Raw genomic sequence first — 25,141 nt, forward strand, 5'->3', positions numbered from 1 at the left:
CAGGTTGCATCTATTAATAAAATATGGTGACAAAACCCCGTCTCTACCCAAAATACAAAAAATTAGCTGGGTGTGGTGGTGCTTGCCTGTGGTCCCAGCTACTTGGGAGGCTGAAGTGGGAGGTTGGCTTGAGCCTGGTAGGTGGAGGTTGCAGTGAGCCAAGATTGGGCCACTGCACACCACCTGGGTGACAGAGAGACCCCATCTCAAAAAAATACAAAATAAAATAAAATACGGACCATTATTTTCAAAAAGATTTCTATGACCTGCAACTATTCAATTCATAAAGACTTTAAAATTGTTTTTAAAAACTTATGCACTCGGTTCTTTCTATGGTTAAGAGATCTTACCAACTTCATAGACATTCTTGTTGGCTGAAGTTGAGTTGTTGATCTCTGCATATGGGGAATCTCTTCGTGCCGGCGATTTCATCTCCACATAACCACACTCTGAGCTTTTAGGGGTAAGTACAGGTGGGTCTTTAATAGTGGCATATGGGTTCTCAGAACTGCTTAGGGAGCAGTTACTTGAATTATACTCAGAATTCTTTCCCAGGTCTGTGAAGGGAAATGGGAAGAGAAAGCTAATGCTGTGTCACTGGCAACATCATTTCTTGGTAATCATTTACTTTTTTTCTTTATAGCTAGGTTTCCATAATTCTACACACTGAAAATAATACTACACCTTTTCCACTTGTTTTGGAGAGAATTTGCTATAAAATTACCCATTCGTAAAGCAGCTTTAGTTCCTCTCCAAGATGAGTACTGACATCAATAACATCAATATCATTATCTGATTTCATTTTTATGATCACAGTCAAATATAATCAATTACATTCTATTTTATTAATAGAAGATTTACTGAAGTTCAATCAAGAAACCAGCTGTTGATGGCCCCAGGGGCACCAAGAGTGCTGGGTTATCATGACAAGAAGGCATTGGTGCTGGGAGGATTCCTGGTAAAACTCTGTACTGGGCACCTAATCACTCACACCCATCCTAAAAAGCAGACCTTGGTCAACATGTAACCATGCGGATCTTTTCTTATTGTCTCTGCTATTTCCCCTTATATGTTTCTGTCTCCCCATAAGCCATATTTCTTTCATATGAGTGTTTCCTCAGCAAACTGAATCTTTTGTTCCCCAAAGACTTAAGCTCTACCAAGGTCCACCTCTGGTCAGTTTCTTGATGTCAGTCACACGTTTGTGTGTTTGCTGTAGTAACTGACCACACTAAAAATTCTACATTTTCTCTTGTCACTCTATCTTGTTTAAAAAATATTTCAGTCTTTGAGGTTAAAAAAATTTAATTGTGCTTCTGATTTCTTCTTCAAATTTACACCATACCTTTTAAGGATTTTCCCATATAGCTTCTGTCAAGTCCAAAAGCACCTGTAATAAAGGAAGGATAAAACACCCAGTGAGAATTTAAAGGAAGAAAAACCCCATCCAATATTCCAAGGTCCTGGAAGAGGATCTCCCACTGCAGCAAACAACCAGGCTGCTGCTTTTCAAGTCTTTACACCGGATCAGTTGTCCCAGATGTCCCCAGTGCTTAGAATTAAACACACACACATTTGGTCATTCACCCAGTCATTTACAGTGATTCAGGAAAAGCTAGTCAAAACAGGACAGAAACTGAGGCCTAGAGATAAATCAGTATACTGATTCAAGGTTGCACAGTGAAAAGACACAGCCAAGACCAGAGGTGACATTTCACACCTATGTGCAGCTCTTTCAAGGAAGGCTCTGATGGTTTTCAAATCGTTTTCCCAATAATCATTATTCGGTTCGGTTATATTATTGTCTTCACTATAAGCATGTTTTCTGGAGACTGGAAGCTTCAAACACTGTTGACTAACACTTTACAGGTGATACTAGCTCTTGCCCTTCTTTATTCAGCTTTTATTTTAACAATCTGACTTTTCCAGGTATGGGGACATAATTGTGTATGAGCCTAGATACATACAAAAAAACCACTTTCTTGTTGGAAAATGGCCAGCCTTTATTTCGTGGGTGTGGGGAGGGAAATAGGAGCATTCCTGCTCATGCTGGAAAAAATTGAGCATGTAGGCAAGACAGAACGTGCAACCTCTTGCAGAAATCAATCAGGTCATAAGCATGTTGTATAAAATACAAGCATTTAATCACAAATTCACACTATTAAAAACAAAATAAGAGGATATTACCTAGCCCATTTTATACTATCTGGTGTATACATGCAAAATTGCATTGTTAATACTGCATGGGAATCAAGTATTCTACTGGAGCTGTGACAAAGAGGAAAAAACTATAGATTAGGAGACAAAGGAATTACATATCATCACTTATTGGCCATACGATTTTGGGCAAGATGTTCCACTCTCTGAGTGTCAATTTTCTCATCTCTAAAATGGGGAAAACAAAATTTGCCTTCCTGCCTTCCAGGGTTTTTGTCATCATTAAGTGAAACAGAGCATATGGAAAGGCTTTGTAAACTCTGAAGCAGCATACAAACGAAGTGTGTCAATTACTCTAACACTCAGTGCATTATACTACCCTCTGCTTCAGTCTTTGCTTAAGCACTCCAAGCCTTTTTCAATTGTCTTTTAAAAGACTATTACAGGCCAGGTGTGGTGGCTCATGCCTGTAATCCCAGGACTTTGGGAGGCCAGGGTGGGTGGATTCCTTGAGCTCAGGAGTTTGAGACCAGCCTGGGCAATACGGCAAAACCTCGTCACTATAGCTCAGGAGCTCGAGACCAGCCTGGGCAATACGGCAAAACCTCATCACTAATCTTTTGAAATACAATACAATACAATACAATACAATACGAATGTTACAGACTTAGGTTAAAAGTAGAGAGTAAAGTAACGACTAGCAATGAACATTCCAGGGAAGTATTTGCGAATGTTAAGGAAATGATACCCTTGCCACTGTGCATGCATCTCTTAGAGCGATGTGAAGCTCAAGTTGTGATGTTGGTGCCCTATGGGGATCACTGAGTAAGCACACACTGTTGTGGAGGAGGAAGCAGCCTCTCCTAAAGGGAGAGGGTCTGTCAGATATCCATCATGTGGGACAGGAAACAGGAATATTTTCCTCTCTCAGGCACACTCTCTTGCATCTGGGATGTGAAGAGTCTAACCAAGCCTACAGCTGGAGGGAAAGGCACAGGGTTACGCAGGGAGGCAGCATAAATGGGTGTGTAGTGAAGAATTAACCTTATCAAAGAAAGGGGGGGCCTTTGCCCTCAGTTCCTGGGTGGTGATCTTGAAGTCCTTGGACTGTCCTGCCCAATAGGAGTGCTTTTGTTCACCTGGAGGCCCAGGGCTACACTGGATAGTGTAACCAAGTGATTTATGATGGGGGTTTTGGGCCATATGGTATCGCCTCCACCTCTGGAAGGAGAAAGGCTAAAGGTCAATTATGTCTACATGCTGGGAGTCAATCATGGCCATATGACTGAGTCCCCGCCTAAACTGTAACCATGAGAATGCCCATTCAATGAGTTCAGTGAGTCCTTGTAGCAAAATGTTGATCCTGAGGGTAGTCTTGGTGATCCTCGTACTTGGAGCTGATGTCAGAAGTCAGGGTGGTCTTGGGAATTCCCAGACTTTATAATGAGGACCCATGAAGATGGGGCACAGTCTGTGGCCCCTGAGAACAGCTTTATCAAGGAGCTCTGTCTACACTCCTCTTTGCCAAATACTCTTGGTCATCTCCAGACTGTAGCAAAGTCTTGTTAAATGTCCGTTTTAATCTTAGCTGTGCAGTGGCTAGCCTTCTACCAAGATGTGAAAGACAGAACCAGCATGGAGCAGATAGTAAGTTAGGGAATGAGAGCTGGGGCTGTGAGGCCAGACACCCCTGCCAGATTCTCTCTTCATTGCCTTGGAGGATCAGGGAGCTGTTTTAAGGAGGGAGCAGTCAGGATTCCCTGTAAACTCCTATATATACCAATTCCTGGGGCAGGGCTTTCAAATGCTTGGTTTAATTTAATTCACACAATGATCCAGTACACGGTTATTACTCCCATTTTACAAATGAACAAATCAACTCTGAGAGGGTAAGTGATTGGCCCAGTGCCATATCTCAGGGCCTTTTGTGTGTAATTCAAGGCTCTTTCAGATACCATGAAGACAACTATTCCATCATTTAAAGCACCTGTACACTTTATCATACACTACATGCCTGACTCTGTCGTTTGTGAAGAACTTTTTCTGTGCAACAACTTTAAAGGGATGTTAATGCAGAATTAAATAAACCAAGACGATCTAGAATTTCCAATGAAGATTCTATGTTCCTAACACTCAGTCCCTTGGGTCTCATTGAGCCAGAAAGCAGAGACGTTTACATATGACCAATGTAGTGATGTTGTATCTTCTGGAGTTTTCACAGTGGTCTAAGATAGAACAAGAGGACTTTTCTTTCAGTAGTGCTGGTTGGTATTTTGCTGAATATCAATTCATACATTCCTTTGAGCTAAATTATAAACGTAATTAAGACTCCTAAAAAGTCTCCTTTAATGTTAGATGATGTTACCAATAAGCATATTGTGAGTCTTGTATGTAAATAATTTTATTATGGTTGGAAATACACATTCTATTGATAAAAATGGTATAGAATGCAGATAAAAGTTAGGAATTTGTACAGCAAGCATGATAACCACGACACTAGGGAAACGACTGAGAATTTGTATTCACCACTTAAACATTTTTATTTCCATAGAAACAGGCATTCCCGGAGGGATCAGTTCCTATGACTGGCTCAGAAAACCTGACACTGCTTACAGAAGAAGCAGTGTTTAAGGGGAGCAGTCAGAAGACCAACTTGGAAATCTGGCTTTACCCCTTTCCTCCTTTGAAATTTCAGACAAGAGGGTTAACCTCTCTGTGCCTCCCAGTTTATTCCTCTATTATACAAGATTCACGGGACAGGGTCCACCAAGGAGAATTGTCCAATTTAGCAAATAGGCCAAGTGCGGTAGCTCATGCCTGTAATCCCAGCACTTTGGAAGGCCGAGGCAAGCGGATCACTTGAGGTCAGGAGTTTGAGAATGGCCTGGCCAACATGGAGAAACCCAGTATCTACTGAAAATGCAAAAATTAGCCAGGCATGGTGGTGCACATCTGTAATCCCAGCTGGTTGGGAGGCTAAGGCAGGAGAATCGCTTGAATCCAGAAGGCAGATCTTGCAGTGAGCCGAGATCATGCCACTGTACTACAGCCTAGGCGACAGAGCGAGACTCTATCTCAAAAACAAAAACAAAACAAAACATTAACAAATAAAAATACACAAAAATCAGCTATATTAAAAGTTTAAAGAAACAACAAATAATCTTTAGTGTACATCCCATGTAATACCTGTGATATATTTATACAAAAAATATTTATTGTTCATCTATCTGAAATTCAAATTTAACTGGGATTTCTGGCACCTACCTCCAAATAAATGTACGTGAAAGGACTTGTTATCCATAAGACACTGCGCACCTGTAAGTTACTATATCATCAAACTCCTCCCTGCAAATATGGGGTACAGGCTTGGAAACTGCACTGCATAATTAATGGTATATCACAGAAGTTCTTTAAGTGTGGACCAAGCATTCCTGTCCCCTTTTCAGGAGGCCTATGAGATCAAAACTATATACACACATATATATTTTAAGAGGTGGGGTCTTGCTATGTCATCCAGATCAGATTCAAACTCCTGGGCTCAAGCAATCCTCCTGCCTCAGCCTCCCAAGTAGCTGGGGCTATAGGCCTGTGCCATTGTGCCCAGCTGCAAAACTATTTCCATAACAATACAACATTATTTGCCATTTTCACTCTAATTCTCTTTCAAGCATACAGTGGAGTTTTTCAGAAGCTACAGAAAGTATGAGATCAAAACCAACTGAATGCAAAAGCAAACATGATAATCTAGCTATCTTCCATTAAGCCAGACATTAAAGAGAGTTTTTATAAAAAGGGTGTAAAATAGTGTTGTTCTTCTCACTAATTTTGGGTAGTTTTGGAAAATGTAGTTATTTTTCATAAAAACAAAATTTATGTCCCCGTGAAATGTGATGATTATTGTTAATTTAAATAAATTACTCTTTTTTTAACTTTTATTTACATATCAAATTTCATTACCACATTAAATTTCATTTAATATGGTAAATATAAATAGATATAGCCCCTACCAACAGAAGTTCTTTGGGGTCCTCAATAAATTTTAAGAGTGTAAAGGAGTCCTGATTTCAAAAAGTTGAATCACTGATCCACCACTGTATTCCTGTTGGTATCTCTATTTCCTCACCTGAAAGGGAAAGGGATCTCAAGTACGGATACCCTATATCAAAAGAGAACAAAGAGGAACGCACATCTGGGAGCCAACCTGACAGGGTGCAATACTAGCTCTGACATTTAATAGGCGATGAGGCGCTGTGCAAGTAATTTGTTATGACTCAGTTTTTCAACTGTAACATGGAGATGGTGATAACAATAGTACCTACCTATTAGAGTACTTGTGAGAATTAAGTTAATAGGCATAGAGCTAGAATGTAAGCTATGAGCAGGCAGAGATCCCAAATTCTTTCTTTTTTATTTTATTTTTTTTGAGACAGTATCTTACTCTGTCACCCAGGCTGGCGTGCAGTGGCGTGATCTCAGCTCACTGCAAGCTCTGCCTCCCGGGTTCACGCCATTTTCCTGCCTCAGCCTCCCAAGTAGCTGGGACTACAGGTGCCCGTCACCACGCCCAGCTAATTTTTTGTATTTTTAGTAGAGACGGGGTTTCACTGTGTTAGCCAGGATGGTCTCGATCTCCTTACCTCGTGATCCGCCCGCCTCAGCCTCCCAAAGTGCTGGGATTACAGGCGTGAGGCACCACACCCGGCCTCCAATTTCTTTTGATCAATTCCTGGAACACAGTCGGAACTCAATAAATGTTTGTTGAATAGATAAAGCCCTTAGGACAGTAGTTAGCCCTGTACAGGTGTTAGGCATAATTCTGTAAATGTGCTTTTTGATACAAGTTTTCAATAGAACACCTTGGCACAGACAGAGATTTGTGACTGTTTCAGGGACTCATAGGTCAAGGCGTGCTGGGGACGTGCACTGGGAGAACTCACCAAGCTCGTTGAGGTAGCCACCATGTTTCCAGTCAGCTGGCAATGTCCCAGTGCAGTCCCCCACAGGGCCTCTCTTCCCAGGGTTCACATTTTTAAGATTCACAAACAGTTGATTGTTTTTTGACTGTTAAAAATATAAACAATGAAAGATTAAAAACAAAATACAATGTGGCACAGCACAGCATTATGGACCTGGGGAAAAGTCCAGGGTACATATTGAGGACCAGTCCTTAGAGGGGGCTAAGCTCAGGGGCTGAGGTGACTGCTTGTAACCTGGTGGGACTTGGAAGCTGGCAGGAGTTCATGTCCTTCAGTCCCAGCTATTCCCTCCACCACCTCAAGATCTTCATTTCACTCTGTCATCCTGTGCCAATTAGACCTTATCTGTATTTATACACATGTAACTTTGAATTGAAAAAAAAAAAAAAGAATTCTTGGTCTAAGCCCTCCCATCAAAAATTGTGTTTGTGTAAGTCACAGGTGACTCTTAGCAGTCATCCTAGGCATAAACATGAGGATAAGATTATCTGCTTTGCCCTCTTCCCTGAATTTGTATGAGAACAAATAAATTGATGAATGTGAAAGTCTCTGGAGAACATGGAGTGATATTTAACCATGGGGCACTATAATTAAAATCTATAGCTGCAATAATTAAATTACAACTGGATTAATTTAATTAACTTGATTTTTTTTCTCTAACAGAGCACTGGAATTAGACAATGGAGATTAGAAATATAATTTGGGTATGATTGGAAGAAAGAAATGTTTGAGATTTCAGAGCATTGTGGGGAAGACCCAGGGGTGACTTGGGTGCTATTAGAGGAACAGCTCTGGGTTCCAGACAGCTCTGTCTCCAACCTCTCTGTGACTCACTTTCCTCATCTGTAAAATCGGCATAATAATCGCTCGATTTATAGGTTTGGTGTGAAGATTAAATGAGTTTATATTTTTTAAGTGATTAGAAATGCTTGGCACATAATATTAGGTTGTTGCTATGTGACCATTGTTGACCTACAAAAATAGCAATTTCATGTGGTTCAACCCAAGTCAGTGCATATTACTGTTGTTGTTACTAAAGCGCAGTTGGCCAGGAAAGGGTACCAGAGAATGGGCAGTCAGAAGAGATGCACTTGGAGATTTTGCCCACGGCTGATTCTGCTATAGGTCTTTATGTTTTTGTTAATGTCATTATGAGTTATTATTTTAAAATCTCATGTAAAATTAGAAACATTTTTCTAAAGCAGTGTAATGGAAACAGTAGATGGTAGAGACAGAGACTTTGACTCACACAGCAGCTGCCACACTCATTATTGGGCAGCTACGTCTGCAAGTAACTTAAACTCCCCACTACTCAGGTTTTCATCAGGAAACTTGAGATTCCCAAGGCACACCCAGAGGACTGTTTAGAGGAATAAATTAGATAATGTATGTAAAGTACCTAGAACAGCCTCTGGTAAACAGCGACCCTCAATACATTCTGGTTCCCTTCCTCTCTCCCCGGCCCACTTTCAAAGACTTGAGCCAATTCCTCTCACCTTCGTGACGGTCATCCTATCCCTGTTGTTGACGTGAGGGGATGTGGCACACTGGGTGAGCGTGTGGTAGCTGGGATTGGTAAAGTAGTGGCTATTAGCGTTTCCACCATTGCTGTGAGGAAGGGTTCCTGCAAGAAGGAAGGAAACAGTTAAGGCAGCAGGCTCCCATAAATATGTGTGAAAAAAGGGAATCAAAATAACAACAGGCCGGGCGAGGTGGCTCACGCCTGTAATCCCCGCACTTTGGGAGGCCAAGGCGGACAGATGACGAGGTCAGGAGACCGAGACCATCCTGGCTAACACAGTGAAACTCCATCTCTACTAAAAATACAAAAACAAATTAGCCTGGCATGGTGGCGGGCGCCTGAAGTCCCAGCTACTTGGGAGGCTGAGGCAAGAGAATCGCTTGAACCCCGGAGGCGGATGTTATAGTGAGCCGAGATCGCGCCACTGCACTCCAGCCTGGCGACAGAGCGAGACTCGTCTTTAAATAAATAAATAAATAAATAAATAACAGAACAAACGTCTGGACTGCTTCCATATCACAAGCTGGGCAGAATCTCCTCCTGCCTACCCTACTCAGCAAAGCTTCTTTCTAGAAGCAACAGGCCTCTGCCTTCCTAACTGCCTCCTTGGAAAAGTATGAAAGCTTGTGAACAAATGTGAAACTGAAAAAAACAATCCTTTAAGATCCATAGGAGTGGCTAACTAGGCCTAAATTTAAAATACAGTCAAGCACGCCTTTGCTGACTAAGTGTCACACCTGTATTCTGAGTTCTCGGAAAACCCAGCCCTTTATCTTTGGGTCTTTCAGAGCTCAGCTGAACCAACCAATCAGAGCTTACCTGCCTTGCCAATCAGGGCTCAGCTTTATCAAACGATCAGGGTTCAGCTGTATCAACCAACCAGAACTCAGTTGCACTGACCAATTAGAATTAAACCAGTTTCAATCCTTCACTTGCATAAAAGGGCCTGATTGGAAGCTGGGTGGGGACTTTTGCTATAAAACCCAAGCTTTCTCTTTGTTCTCTGAACTGCACCTTCATTTTACACTGGCTGCGACTCCTGGGTTTGCAGACTGTTCACTGGAATAAAATCTCTTTCCTCCAAATTCCTTTTCAGAGAACTTTTGTTCACAGTATCCACCAACAACTGCTCTTTGCTTTGGGGCTTGTAGAGCTGGGAAGGCATCATTTGAAGCTACTCTGCAACTTTCCTTTTTTTTAAACATTTGAGTTCTTGACACAATAATTCTGCACTGAAAATGCACTACTATGTAAATCAGCTACTTCTCATATTTCCACAGAATTTTGCAGTTTTAAACATGTAACCAACCAGAAAGCCTTCAATGATCACCCAAAAAGTAATAAAGATTTTAAGCTTTTAAATTCCTCCATGTACGTGGTTGCTTCCACTGATGATTGATTATAATTTTTTTTTCTTTTATGAGGCATTGTGACAGAACAGAAAAAATCAAGAATTTTCTTAAAGGGCTGCCTTGGTTCTTGCTAATACCAAAAAGCTGTTTCTCGTATAACTTGGTTCCCTCCAGTTAATGATTCAGGTAGACCTAGGGAGAGGCTGGGAAGCATATAGAAAGTACCCCATTCAGAGACAGGAAAACTGGTCCAGCTCCATAATCTGATCCATGACCTTGGTAAATTCATCATCCTCTCTTCCTCCCCACCCCCCTCACATATGACAAAAGCTTGAGGCTGGATACAAAGCTCCTTATGGATTGAAATTCCATAAATCTAAAGCACAAACAACACAGTGAGCTCAATTTTAAAACCCTCATAGCAAACCACAGAATGACAATTTACTATTGTTGAAATAAAAAACTCATCTCTAGCAATGTATACCTTTTCCACAGAATTATCTCAATGAGAATTGACAGAAACAATGGACTGCACAGCCAAACACCCAGTTTTAAGGAAACAGGGTGAAATTTAACTTTTCAAGAAGCAAAATGCCTCTCCGCTCTTACCTGAAATGGTATAATCTGCATTGATGACCCTCATAGCAGGGGTGTAGGTAACTGCTGGCATGCTTGATTCCTTTCCCTTCTGCTTGTGTCTATAAATAATGAACAATGCCAGTAGGAAGAGAACAACTAGGACAAGAATGATGATGCCCGCAATGGCCCCGATCTGGTAGGAATCAGCAGGGAGAGCAGTACTGGTTCGGCTTAAGCTATTCAGATTTCCAACTATGATAACACCAGCTAGAAAAAGAAAAGAGAGACTTGAGAAAGGATGACAATGTGCTGGATAAATGTTTGATCTCTACTTACAAAAACCTCCTTCTGTGCTAATGCCTCCATATTTTCAGTTCATAAAACATTAATTTGGAAACAGAGCAGGAAGAAAAAGCAAACATTCCTCATTGTCAGATGTTGTCAGCCTATCCATGCCCAGAGAAAGGCTGCTGTAAGCCTCAAAAAGAGACAGAAGCTGGGCACAGTGATGCGTGCCCAGAGTTCCAGCTACTCAGGAGGCTGAGGTGGGAAAACTGATCTAGCCTAGCAGTTAGAGATCAGCCTGGCCAACAAGCAAGACCCTGTCTCTAAAAAAATGTAAAGAAAGAAACAGGATTTTCTAAACCCAAAGAGATTCAACAGTAGGGTTTGAGAGCTTCTTATATATTTCCGATTAAATACTTAGACTGGCAATTAATTTGGGGTAACAATTTATCTAATTTTTATTTTGCTTCATTATTCAATAATAAATAAAGTTTATGCAGAGTTAAATGCTAAATGTCCCAACTGCTTAACCAAATTTTATGTCTATCCTTAGCATTTCTAAGAGTAATCTTCCTTCTAAGCAAGCATAACACCATTATAAATCTAGTCTAAAAACAGGATCTGCCTTTTGCTAATTACAATGGGTCTTTTACCTCAGAAGATATTGTTCTGTTGAAAGTTATTTTCCATGACAGAAAGATTTGTCCTGATAATACCTGATAGCATTACCCTAATACCTTACTCATTAAATTCAAAATTCGGCATTACATAGTTCTTCCTTATGGTCCATCAAGTGAGGACGCTAAAGGCATGGGTTGAGAGTCAAGAAATCTGGCATCTAAAAAAATTGACCTAGATATTCTGAACTTTCCCTTAAGCTTTCAGGCTGCAGTTTTATCATCTATAAATGAGAAAAGAGGCCTCCATGTCACTGCTTCCAGCTCACGTAAACGTTCCTATGATTTTATGATTCTAAATGCTGGAGGACCTTCTTACAAAACAATATGACCTGAAACACAGACCACCAAGGACAATGTAGTGAGATTACAGCGTATTTGTAATTATGATGTGATCATGAAAGATTTCATTCTATTGTTATGACAGTCAAATGTAAATCATAAGCATGTAAAAGTTATTTTACCACAAAAATTAAATGTTGTAAATATTTACATGGTCTGCAGTTTAAGATGACACCATCTACAACAGTGTATCAATTTTCTAAAGGCTTTTATAGCCCATCTGCTTATTGCCTACCAGGGAGTACCACAAGCAGTAAGAGCTGTGGCTGTCTGCAGGGCACGCTTCAGAACCATCAGAAGCACTTTCTCAAAGTCCCCAACCCCAGAATCAGAATTTCCCAAATGGGACCGTGTACATGACAACTATTCCCAGGTCATTATGACACACTCCTCAATTAAAAACCAGGGGCACAAGTTTTACAAAAAGTTAAACATATGCCTACCATATAACCTAGTTATTCTACTCCTAGGTATTTACCCAAGAGAAATGAAAGCACACGTCCGTGCAAAAACTTGATTCACTCTTGTTCATAGCGGCTTTATCTGTAATAGCCCCAAACTGGAAACAATCCACGTGTCCATCAGCACATGAATAGGGAAATAAATTATAGTATATCCATACAATGGAACACTATTCAGCAATGAAAAGAACTGAACTATTGATATGTGCTACAACATGGTTCCATTTCAAAATAATTATGCTGAGTAAACAAAGCCAGACCCAAAAGAGTACAATATGATTTCATTTATATAAAATTCTAGAAAATGAAAACTAATCTATACTGACAGAAAAGACATGAGTGATTACCTGGGGCATAACGGGTGGTAGAAGTAGGGAGGGGCATGAGGAAACACATGGTGATGGATATTTCATTTATTATGGTGATGGTTTCATAGGTATATAGACAGTCCAAATTTTATTAACTTGTACACATTAAATAGGTTTTTTTTTTGTGTGTATCAATTACACCTCAATAAAGCTGAAAAGAAATTATAGACCCAGTAGGAAGTTCACGAGTTTTGGAATAACAAAAATCTGGCACAAAAGCTATGACATATTCTAGACATTAGCTATGTGACCTTGGGAAAATTACTCGGCCTCTCTAAGCTTTTGCTTCCTTATCCACAGGAGAGCAACAATAAGGCATTCATCTGGAAATTAAATAAGTAACCAATTATGCCATTTAGAGTTGTGGTGAAGATTATGCTGGATAACACAAGTGAAAATACTTCGCATAGACGGGTACATGCTGCTCACACAGTACTACAAACATTTGTTAGTATCTTTACCTTGATCACATCTCGCTCCCTTCCATCCGGGGCTGCAGTAACAGGTTCCGGTGATGTGGTCGCAGGTGGAGTTGTTCAGACAGTCACATATCTGGCGACAGCCATAACCATACGTTCCTGCAGGGCACTCTAGAGAAGGAAAGTCAAATGTAGCTTTCCAGCCTTGGGAATTTGGAGCAAGGCTGTCTCTGACTGCAAGCCCTGAACATCTAGAGCAAAATCCTTTCAGGGGATTCCTATTGAGGCTGACTGGTACCCCCAAGAGTGTCCCAGAACTGGACAGCATTCCCGGAATCATGGTGGCACTCACAGTCCAGACTGCACATGGCTAGAGCCAGGGCTGCTCAACATTAGAGCTCCTGACACTTTCAGCTGCTACATACCCACCTCTATGATGCGTGTATGGAGAGTCTGTGGAATTCCCATGGAACAGATGAAGATAATCACTAAGGGCAATTTGAGACAAGTCTACCAGGCAAAACTGTGGGCTGAAAGGGGCCTAGACTGAAGAGCATAAACTAAAGATGCTTTCTTGAGAACACATATATTTTACTGTAGGCTCAGGGATCTTCATAAACACACATTCTCAATTGAATTAGCCAGGAATAGGAGAAGAGGCAGACAACAAGTTTTGTTGATTTTCTAGGTAAGAACTTCATTTGCTATGGAGTGGTTCAAACTCTGGATTTTGCTGAAGTCTCGAAGACAAAAATAATGGGATTCTTACAATGTGGTCGTAGTAAGAGTTAGGCATGAATTTCAAAGGATAGTGTAAGCATGTTAAATCTAAAAATCTTCGTGACAAAATATTGTTGTTTTTCATAAAGTTAACAGCAGGGGGCAATGTGCTAGTATTATTAGAATTCTCTGTCAAACACAGGGTTTCTGTTTACAAATAAGCATTGGGAGAAGTCTCCAAAAATAGGGACACTTTAATTTGCTGTTGAGAGTAATCACGGAAGCACTTAAGAGGCTTTCTTATTTAATAAGCCCTTAACCAGTCATCTGGCATTCAAGTAAAATTTTGAACCTATTCTGGTTTCCATGAATATGTTTAGACATTTATACACAGACATACAATATTTATATGCACAAAAGAGGTGTGCATGCAACTGTGTCACTCAGTCAGGATCTGTTTCATGACTCAATGAAACAGTGATGCAAAACTAAAATTGGGCTGTCTGTCTTGAGCTGATTCCTGGATGTCACTTCTGTATATTTGCTAGAAAGAGGATATGCAAAAATACCCTAGGGTTTAGCACATAAGATTGAGGCAACCAGGTTCAAAGTGGCTCTGTGAGGCGCCAGTGGAGTGGAGTGGGGAGGGATGCTTTATTTCCAGAGTCCTGCTATCCTGATCAACCTTTCCAGGCCACACTGCTCCTATGGCCATAATCTTGGCAGATCCTTCCCAAGAGTACAACCTCTGCTAAACAGGAATTGTTCTTCACCTTTTCCTGCCTAAAAGCTTTTATCATAAGAAAGTGGGTCCGATACAGCTCTAAGCCCTTATTTATTGTGAATACTGAATGAAAGTCACAGAGGAAAGGAATAATAAACTAATTTGCAATATTCAATTTTCTTAAGACTAATTTTTTTTTTTTTTTTTTTTTTGAGACGGAGTCTCGCACTGTCGCCCCGGCTGCTATGCAGTGGTACGATCTCAGCTCGCTGCAACCTCCGCCTCCCGTGTTCAAGCGATTCTCCTGTCTCAGCCTCCTGAGTAGCTAGGATTGCAGGTGACTGCCACCATGTCCAGCTAGTTTTTTGTATTTTTAGTAGAGACGGGGTTTCACTATGTTGGCCAGGCTGTTCTCGAACTCTTGACCTCGTGGTCCACCTGTCTCGGCCTCCCTAAGTGCTGGGATTACAGGCATGAACCACTGTGCCCGGCCAAGACTAATGTTCTTATAACTCCATGAGTGGATGCATAGATAGTGGGATGGAAATAAAAAATAAGGAGGAGTAATTCCAACAGCATATTCCCCCCTAGTGGGACTTAAAAAATTTTTTAAGGCAGTATGTTGTCTTGAAGGTTGTTAAGACTAAGATGAGAAGTTGTTAATGGAAACAGTATAAAAGTACTATCTAGAGAAGGTTGTTGAAAGGGTGGCAATGTTTGCATGGATTTGTTCCCTCACCAGCAACAGGGGTTGGCCCTGGGCCACCAGCCCTCCTCCCCATCGAATGTACTGTCCTCCAATGTGAGACCCGGGTCCCGCCTCTGCCATGAAGAAAGCTCGACTGGCTCTTTTAAAGCTCTGAGCAGCCACATTCCAAAAATAAGAAAGAGAGGAAGGGAGAGCCCGAAAGAACAGAATGGAAAACTTGAATTCTGTCTTCATTCTTGTAGTCGCACCTCCTCCACCCAGAGCACTGAGTAACCAGCAATGATCCCAGGGAGGCCTGACCTCTGGGAGGGGAAGTCAGTCATGCTGAGAAGTAACCAGCCATCAGCTCAAACAACCTAAGAGTGGTGAATTCTGCCTTAATATTTCCCGGCATCTAGGAAATGTGATCCTAGAGGAAAAAAACATACCACCCAGTGATGCCACACTCTCATACTTACTCTGCTCACAGTGCCGTCCCATAAATCCAGTGCGGCAAGTACACTGCCCGGAGATGTGGTCGCAGTCAGCTCCGTTTTGACATTGGCATATCAGTGCACAGTCTTTTCCATAAAACCCTAGAGGACATCCTGTGGGAGGAGGGAGGACAGCAGGAGTCAAGAGGCTGCTGAAGAGAAACATTTGGAGGCTCGTGCCTCCAACATATTTGTGTTTAAATTTGAATGACACTGAGCCATCAGAGAATACAGTGAATAGTACATATCTCAGCTTGCCACAAGAGCTTCTTTGAAGTCCCAAGACAGGGCTCTTGCAAGGAGGTTGTAATTCATAAGCAGGAGGCAGAAGAGTTTCATTCCTGTCAGTGTAACCATCTGAGGCAAGACTAGTGCCTTCTAAAAAAACATCCCTTCGATCCTGGAAGAATAGGACATTTCCTTTCATTCTTTCACATTTCTACTAGAATCCTAGACTCAAATTCCAACGGACTGAGATGGGTACTTTATATTAAAATTATCTGTATGCTTTTACTTGTAGTACAGAACATCTCTCTATTGTTGCTACTAGCCTTGTCCACTGTATCTGTTATTAACTTAGATAATATCAACTTCCCTGAAGAGGTGTACTAGGATGCTTACCTTAAAAAACAATTATACTTCACAGGTGCTTTGTAAAAAGCAATAAGCCTTCACACTGCTGCATAATTTTCAATGCTGAGACTGGCGACTCTCTTGAGCTAAAGACACCCCCAAATTCTGTTGGCTTACGTGCGCTGGCAGCTGCCCTGCAAGAGTGTCTTGGGGATCTCTGGCGTGATGAAAGATTCAATGCAGGCTGATTCAATGGTTGTTTCCAAATATTACATATGCTTTTCATTTTCTCATTTTCTTATGGAACTTTCAAGAAGCAGAGGCAGTGCCCAGATGCCAGGACGCACTGATGACCCCCTGCTGTCATGCATTTATTTAGCACCTACTCTATGCCAGATTCTTTTCATGCATTCTCTTGTTTAATCTTTACAGCAGGCCAGAAATGCAGGGATGGATATTCCCATCCTGTAGACAGGAACTAAGCCCCAAGTACCCTAAGTCACACAGCTGGCAACTGGCAGGGCCATGATTCAAACGCAGGGAGGTCTGGCTCCGGACCCCATGTTGCTCCCACTATATCATGTTACTTGCACTTGAAAAAGGGTTCTCTGTTTGAAGCACGTTCTAATTTTAGAATTATAAATAATATCTTACAAGTACCTTTCTCTAAGAAGTTAAACAATATTTATAGATATACGAGCTCTGAAGAATATGCTTGGGCCAGTCACCTTCCTTGCCAATTATCCTTTTCAAATCTTGGTTCAAGGTCTACATTCTCTTCTAGAAATTTCTAAAGACTTTTTCAGCCTATTCTTTAATTACGTACTCTAATTAGTATTAAATAGGAATTGCTTAATTTCAGACCCATCTTTCCTCCTCAGCTTCTTGCTATTATTTTAAAATATATGCTATTATTAGTACTTAATCATAACACATGCCTTCCTGTCTTGTCTCCTTTATTCAACCGAAGGTAAGAAGGCAGAGAATAATCTTCCTTCCCCACTGATGCTCAGCTTTGGAGTAAGTACTTTGCACATTATATCCTATCATGCTAAAAGCCTTATGGAAGAAAAAATGGTTAGGATGCTATGAAATACAAAATGGGGAAAAGAACTAGAGCAGTGGCTCTCAAAGCATGGTCCCAGGCTGGCATTACTACCAGTTGATAAAAATGGCAATTCTCAGGTGCCAGTCCAGACCCACTGCTCCGGCTCTCTGGGATGGGACCAGCTTCTGTGTTTGTTGTGTACTCCAGGTGATTCTGAAGCTTGCTACAGTATAAAAACCATGGAACTCCACCTTTTCCAGGAGCACACATTAAATCAGGCAGTCAGGCTTGTTGTCTTCACTACCTTTCTAATCTTTATATCCTAACTTTTGTGCTGTTAGAATAAAGAATTGAGAATTTGATCCATGTAAATATGGTTTGGTTAAAGGAGAGAAGAGAAATAACTCGCACACCATCACACAGCATTGCTCCACCTCAGTGTCCTGATAGAACCTAGAGAGAATACTTGGAATGTAGTAGCTCTTAATCACTTAGAGAAATTTAGATGTCTACAGGTCGTTAGGAGAGGGAAGTACTCCAACCTCAGGGACCTTTTTTGAGTTCCAGTTACGCATGAGGAGGGTGAGGCTGTTTCCTCCTCGGACGAGGCTCCCCTTGGTGAGCCTCAGAAGGCTTGTCACTTACTCTGAGTGCAGTAGAGCCCTGTCCAGCCAGGAGTGCATTTACATTCCCCATCGTAGGCACTGCAGAAAGCTCCATTGTGGCAGTTGCAGGTGTGGATGCAGTTTGGGCCCCAGTGGGCAGGTGGACATGCTGAAATTACAGGTGTGGAGAAGTCCATCAGAGCTCTGAGGCCAATACCAAGTAGGGAGAATTCCATCCACCCCTACACATCTCCCTGCATGTGAGAGGTTAGCAGTGTACATTAGGACTAAGAAAGCACGCTGCTCTGAATTCTGCATCAAATCCCAGATGGCCATGCCGACTTCAACAATGACTGTCATTACTGACATATGTATTCATTTACAACTGCAGAGTGAGGTGGCTGGGGCAAAAATCACCTCAAGTTTACAGATTCATTTATTAAACAGACACACATTCAACACCTATTATGTACCCAACACTCTTCCAGGCACAAGGAAGATAGCAGAGGACAAGACAAAGTCCAAACCATCCTCTGGAAGCTTGTATTTTGGTAAGGGAGGCAGGCAAACCAGCCAACCAACCAACCAACCAACCAACCAACCAACCAACCAACCAAGTGAAAAATCAATGGTGGTAAGTATTATGAAAAAAACATAAAGAGGACAAGGAAGACAATAATTTTGGGAGCTAGTTCTCTGAGGAAGGCCTCTGTGAGGAGAGGACATTTGAGCAGAGATAAGGTGTGGAAAATGACTTGACTCAAGAGAGGTTAAAGGACCGAAGGCCATGTAGCTCATGTTCACAATTTCTAAATCCTGTACTCTTCAGTCTACTCTAGAGTTGCCACTTTAGGCTTCTTTTAAATATTGAGGTTCCCAGCGGTATGTAAAAATTGGTTTCCTTGTAAAAACTCTTAATTGGAAGACGCAGAAAATCATACAATTAAATCATTAGGGGTCACTGCCGATTGAAGAGACATCAGAAAGTCAGATAAAGTATCTGTGAAATAATAACATGAGATCAGGGGGTAAAATAATTTCATTGACAAAAATACTTTTTATTCATATTAATACTTCAGGAACATAATTGCATAAAAGGAGGACCGCCTGTAATTTCTATATGCCTACCCCATAGGGAATGTGGACCAATAAAGACAATCAATAATACATATGAAGTAACTTTATAAATGAAAAAAAATTCTTCCATAATTGTGTGCACTGTTTTTGTCCAAGAGCAAGGGGAAAATACTAGCTGACACTTGAGGTCTCGAGTGAGCATTAAAACAAATTTTCTAAGTACAACACCCTCATTTTACAGCTGAAGAAACTGAGGCCACAAAAGGTTAATAGTGACTCGTACAAGGTCACACAGATTAATAACAATATTTGCTATTTGTTAGACAAATACAGCTTCCCTCTTTTAAAGCCACAGTGAGACTCAGTGAAAACTATTGCAGTGTCTAGCCCATCTGATGCTCAGGGAAGCACTCTTTACCTAAAGCAACCTATTCCTTAGATGATATTTAATCAGCTTTTGTAAACCCATTTATGTTCACGATATAGTTTTCTGAAGTAACCCACTGCCATTAGGTTTTTCTCCCTATATTTGTTATGATCAGAGAATGGGAATAAGCATTACTCAACTTCATATTCCCAAAAGGTAAATGTAGAGATAGTGCTTTAAAAAATCATTTTCCCAAAGACACCTGCCCCTTTAAATGTACCCCTTTAAGTTTTCAAAGTCTGTGTTTTCACTGTGAAGGACTTTGCTCTCTTTAGACAGGCTCACAATCAGCCAGAAGAAATATGAAGATGGTTCCATAGAGTCCATAAGGGAATCAATGAAATCAATGATCCCCAGGAGAAGCAAAGGCTTTTGCCAAATAAATCAGCTTCCTGTGGAGTGATTATCGGGGCAGGCAACACTATAGTCTCCATTCATAGTTGTGTTTCTATTTTTGTTCCTTTCAGCACATTCCTCCTCCAAATGAGGAAGGGACGAATTTCCAAAATAAAGACTGCTTTTCAAAGGAGCAATATAAATCAATCATTTTATGACAATGATATTGGACCTTTTACTCTTCCCAAATCCTGTTTTTCAGTATCTATTTATCAATCTGTCCATATCCCCAGCTATCCGTCACAGCCCTTGCAACACATGTAGATTTAAACAGACTGATTTCTTCTGAAGTGATGCCCCCAGAATGCAGTGAAATCACATCGCATAACACTTCCTTCACCAAAGAGCTACACTTCTGAGATTTATTAGCTCTGTTCTCTTATTCCTAAAAAATGGTGTACAGCCTGGACTACTAACGGAAAAAATTAACATTCAGAAAAAAGTCTTCCAGCAAAAAACATATTGCTCATCAATTAGTATTTGCAGGTTGCTTGTAACTGTGAGGTTTGAATTAAATTATCAATAAAGCACCATGTAAAATGACTGCACACAGTAATTCTTTGATTTCTCTTATGTGCATGATGGGGGAATTCAATATAAACTGAGAGTGTTTCATAAAATTTATAATGAATGAAACCAGATTACCCCATACATATGCTATTCCTTGGTCAAAAGTTGAATACTTTTAGACATTGCCCTTACCCTTTCAAAACATTCATGAATGACTTATAGTCAATGTCATTTTTTTCATGACATGGGTGCTCTAAGAGTCATCTATATAGTCCCTCATAGGGTCACACAATTCCTGTCTGAAATCCAATGGTGTGGAAGGCACTTGGGTGATGCCAACGTGAAGGTAAGCATATTAGGTGAGCAGTTCACTCTGGTTCCCAATAGGTTTCTAAGGCTCACATCATTTAATTCCATTTTTTCTTTCTCTGTAATTAACTCTCCAGATAAACACAAAATGAAGAGATAAACTTCTAAATACGGCTGTTTTGCTTTATATCAATGGACGATGAATCACTGAAAAGTGGAAAAGCAAAATGTTACATATTTAGGTTCTTTCCAAGACATTATTTGGATTAAACACAGGACCATTGCATAGAGGTCTTAATGGGGAAAAAAAAAGAATTAAAAAAAAGGAATTTAAAGTAGAATGTGTCTTTTAGTCATATATTCTTTCTTGATTATATAAAAACACCCATACTTCAATCCTAAAGAATCTGAAAACAAACAAATAAGAACAGTTGATTAATTGTTCTCAAACAAGACTTACGTTGAGAGCAGTCACTGCCGATCCAACCGGGATAACACTGACAAGATCTGTCAATGGGGTTACAGGTTCCGTTGTTGGTGCAGGTACAAATGCCTGCACAGTTTTTCCCAAATCTGCCACTGGGACACACTGTGAATAAGCTATAGGTCAGTAACTCACAATCACAACCCCTTTCACAGAACCCTAGAATCTTAGCACCGGAAATGACTTTAAAGGTCACAGGCCCAGCTGCTCATTGGTAGCTATCTCTGCTCAACAGCATCCCTCGTCTTGAGTGGGCTCATTTTTACAAATCCATGAAGCCAAAGATTCTCATTACGGCATCACAAACCAGGGGACATCATTGTCCTTCTAGAAATCTGACTTCACGACTTCTTGTTCTGGGAGTCAAACATCCTTTCTCATATTGATTGTTTATGGGACGATGTGTCCAGCTAAAACTGAAGAGTAGCACAACTCAAGAATAAAAACGTTTTGCTGGAGTGGCAAGCCAGTTTTTCCAAAGCTCAAAGTCCTATCTGAGAAGCTGCAGACACAGCACAGCAGAAGACATTCCCAGCAGACAGCTGAAAACACGGCCTTCAGGAAGGCCAAGGGGAGGCCTGAGGACAGGGCGTGCTCATCACCACCCAGCTGTCCGGGATGCTTCGTGCCTTACCTTCGTTGCAGAGGGCACCTGTGAAGCCAGGCAAGCAGTCACACAGGCCGGTGATGTGGTGGCAGGGCCCGCTGCTATGAACACACTGTGGGCATGTCTGGCTGCAGCGATGCCCGTAAAAACCAGGGGAGCAGACTGAAAATAGAAGGGAAATCAGCAGTTATCCTTCTGAGATGCGTCTCTCTTGCATTCCAGATTGGGATCTAGTTAAAGTTTTAGAGGTTAAAAAGCAAAACCTTAAAAAAAAAGTAAGAACGATACGGAGAATTTTCCAAGTAGAAAACAAGAACAACGAAGGAACAAAGGAACTCTTTAATAAGGAAAAGAAGTCACTAAACTCTGAGTTTCTGGCGAGCAAGCAAATGTCTTAATCTTCTTTATTTTCCCACTTAAGGCCCCAATTAGCTTAAGGTTTGGCATAAAGCAGGGGCTCCAGAAATTTTCATTGAATAAAGAGATTAAAAAATTGTAATACTAATAAGTCTCAAATAAGCACTCTCAAACTATTTATTGATCCTTTATTCTTTAAGAGTCATTACTGGCAATAAAAATAGATCGACAGTCAAAATTTGAAAGTTTTTCCTCCTCAAAATGGTCCAGGTTAATGACTGTAGTCGAAAAGTGATGAAGCAAAATGCTGTATACTTAAGTTGTTGCCAATATATTATTCAGTTTTAAATATAGGATAACTGCATAGAATTCTTATGGGGGAAAAGGCAATTTTAAAAATTAGAATAGTGTAACTTATAATTAGTCACATATTCTTTTTTGATTGCATTCACTAAAAGATTACGTAAACTCTTATGGATCCTTCTCTAACTCAGAAGTCTTAAGGACCAATGTCAACAGTCTCCTTTTTCAACTTTGCAATTCCATTTTCCCCATAGCACTGATTTTAAGACTACTAGCAGGATGAATGATTTGCCTCAAGGTTTGGCTGATGTTGACGTCTGGTAATTGAGGTAAGGCCAATGCCAAATTGCTAAATAAAATATTTACAGGTCAATGAATTTCTAGAACACCATTTGCAAGCTTTCAGGAAGGATGAAGAAATATATCCTGATGGTTGTGCCAATGAGGCAATGAAGTAATTATTGAGAAGAAATGGTTAAATCCCCATCTGTTAGGTTAGTTCTGAAGGCTGGAAAGAATGAAGCTCTTGGGGAAGTGCTCTCAACACAGTTCTGCAAAGGACAAGTGAACCATTACACTCTCTTTTGCCTTCAAGTGCAACAGGATATCACTATAAACTGAGAGGTAGGACAGAGATCATTATTCTGTACATGGTGCCCAGGGAAGGGAAGGTGGAAATTACTGCCTAATGAGACACTTACTCCTCTGACAAGTGGTGCCGCGGAAGCCTGGTGCACACTCGCAGATGCCATCGTCAGGGGAGCACGAAGCCCCATTTTTACAGTAGCAGGGCAGGGAGCAGTTGGGGCCCCAGCGTCCCTCAGCACACACGCTGTCACAGTGGACACCTGTAATAATGCACATGGGGCAAGGCTGAGTGAGAGGCGGTGTGGAACTTCCGCAGATACTAATTCAAAGATGAGGACTAAGCTCACAGTACTAAACCTGAGGATCACGAGCAGCAATGAATGGCGAGTTATCACCTTATACACATCAGTACACAGTATCATCATAACATTAAAATAATACCCAGAACAATTTTCTATGGAATCACGAAGAAGGAATAGCACACTTTTGTTATACTGATTTTTATTCTTCAGGAGGAGGGAGCAAAGTGGAAGCCCAAGGGCTCTGTCTATTGCAAGTAAAATTTATCAACAATACGATATATTTTAGCCTTGGTGACTTCCTCCTCCTCCTTCCATTCTTTGTTTTCATAGAGAAATAAAGTGTAAAAGGATAAGGCAATGCACAGTTCCATAAAATGTTTTACATAAAGAAAACCCTCCCCTGGATTAAACAAACAAACATAATCTTAAAATAACTTGATGGTGCATTGTGCAGAACAGAAAGATGTACTGACACGTGCCACCAAATTCCTCCTTAAAAATCTTATCTGACATTGGAGAGATATTGGCAGAATATCACAACTGACATTATTTGTAGCTGTTGTCTATGCTATCAATTATTATGAAACTGTATGCAGGTGTTTAACTCTCATTTTAAGTATTGAGAAACTTTAGAATTAACAACAACAACAAAAAAATGCCAAAAGGAAACAGAGAGGAAAGCCAAGCTTGCAAAAATATATCTAAAACCAGGTTTTATTTGAGATAAATAAAAGTCTCTTCTGTATATTCATATTGGAAATACAATAGGGGCCTCTTTCTTGCCAGAATTCTTCACAACTCAAAGAAATCCTCTTCACATTGAAAGGCAATAAGTAATAATTAGTAGTGAACTGGCAGTTGCTGGCCTCAGAGCAAATGAAAACACATTAAGAGCAAGCACACACACCCTCCCGGATTCCAGAATACTAACAACCACCCAGCACCACGATGCTGAGACGGTCATGTCTTGTGTTACAGTTCTGACTTCTAAAGTAATCAGGCAAAAAGTCACCACAGTCTGAACCTTAATATGGAAGCAGTCCCAAACTATAACATGAATGTTGCTAATTGGTACGCCATTTCTGGTGAACACCGGAATAGCAGAATAGCAAGAAGATCCACTGTTTACTCTTTCTGTTTTTTCCTTCTGAAAGTCTCCCACACGGTAAAGGCCATTAAGCAGCAAGAAAGCACGCAGACCTCATTGTGTCTAGCTTGACTTTGATTTCATTTGGACCGTGGGCTGAAGAAAGGAAACCAGGTCTGTTCATAAACCAATTGGAGTTTACATATTTCCCACAGAATAAAATATGAAATCTGGGCCTACTACGTTGATTTTTTTCTTGCAATCATGAATATATTATCTTTTTTTTTTTTTTCAAATCTCTTTTGAAAAACTGAGATGAAATTGCAAACTCTACCCTCCCCAAACGTGATACATCAGCCACAGAATCTTACCTGGAATTTATATCCACACCTATACTAGGCAGAAGCATCAAACATATTAAGCAGTAAACTACTTCAAATTAAGTCTGCAAACCTAAACTTTGTTTTGTGAATTTAAAGAAAGTACCAACAAGGGTAACCTGCTAAATGCTTCACTCTCAATTCAAATTCAGGTCCTAGACTCTGACCGTGAGCCAAGACTCCTGCTTAACAACAGCTAAGATGGGGACACCTGTTTATCACAGAGACTTAGACAACCAATCCAGGGCATTTTGGTCTGGAGTCATCAAGGCAAATCCCAGTGAAGATTTCGAAGTGGAAGCTGAGTAATTATCTGGTTAATCT

General features: G+C 40.7%; 1 protein-coding gene across 6 annotated transcripts in view; it reads right to left on the bottom strand.

The window, feature by feature from the left end:
• LOC105472457 (multiple EGF like domains 10) overlaps window positions 1-25,141 on the bottom strand; it is a 394,760-nt gene that overhangs the window by 2,582 nt on the left and 367,037 nt on the right. For all 6 annotated transcript variants that reach the window (XM_071098507.1, XM_071098508.1, XM_071098510.1 and 3 more), the window contains 11 exons: window positions 23,162-23,308; window positions 21,828-21,962; window positions 21,170-21,298; window positions 18,031-18,159; window positions 15,750-15,878; window positions 13,181-13,309; window positions 10,617-10,853; window positions 8,630-8,757; window positions 7,095-7,218; window positions 1,346-1,390; window positions 351-557 (listed from right to left, as the gene is read on the bottom strand). In XM_071098507.1, coding sequence (XP_070954608.1) covers window positions 351-557; window positions 1,346-1,390; window positions 7,095-7,218; window positions 8,630-8,757; window positions 10,617-10,853; window positions 13,181-13,309; window positions 15,750-15,878; window positions 18,031-18,159; window positions 21,170-21,298; window positions 21,828-21,962; window positions 23,162-23,308 — 1,539 coding nt within the window. The remainder of the gene's footprint in view (window positions 1-350; window positions 558-1,345; window positions 1,391-7,094; window positions 7,219-8,629; window positions 8,758-10,616; window positions 10,854-13,180; window positions 13,310-15,749; window positions 15,879-18,030; window positions 18,160-21,169; window positions 21,299-21,827; window positions 21,963-23,161; window positions 23,309-25,141) is intronic.

The sequence above is a fragment of the Macaca nemestrina genome, chromosome 6 (assembly GCF_043159975.1).
Source record: "Macaca nemestrina isolate mMacNem1 chromosome 6, mMacNem.hap1, whole genome shotgun sequence".
NCBI classification, from domain to species: domain Eukaryota; kingdom Metazoa; phylum Chordata; class Mammalia; order Primates; family Cercopithecidae; genus Macaca; species Macaca nemestrina.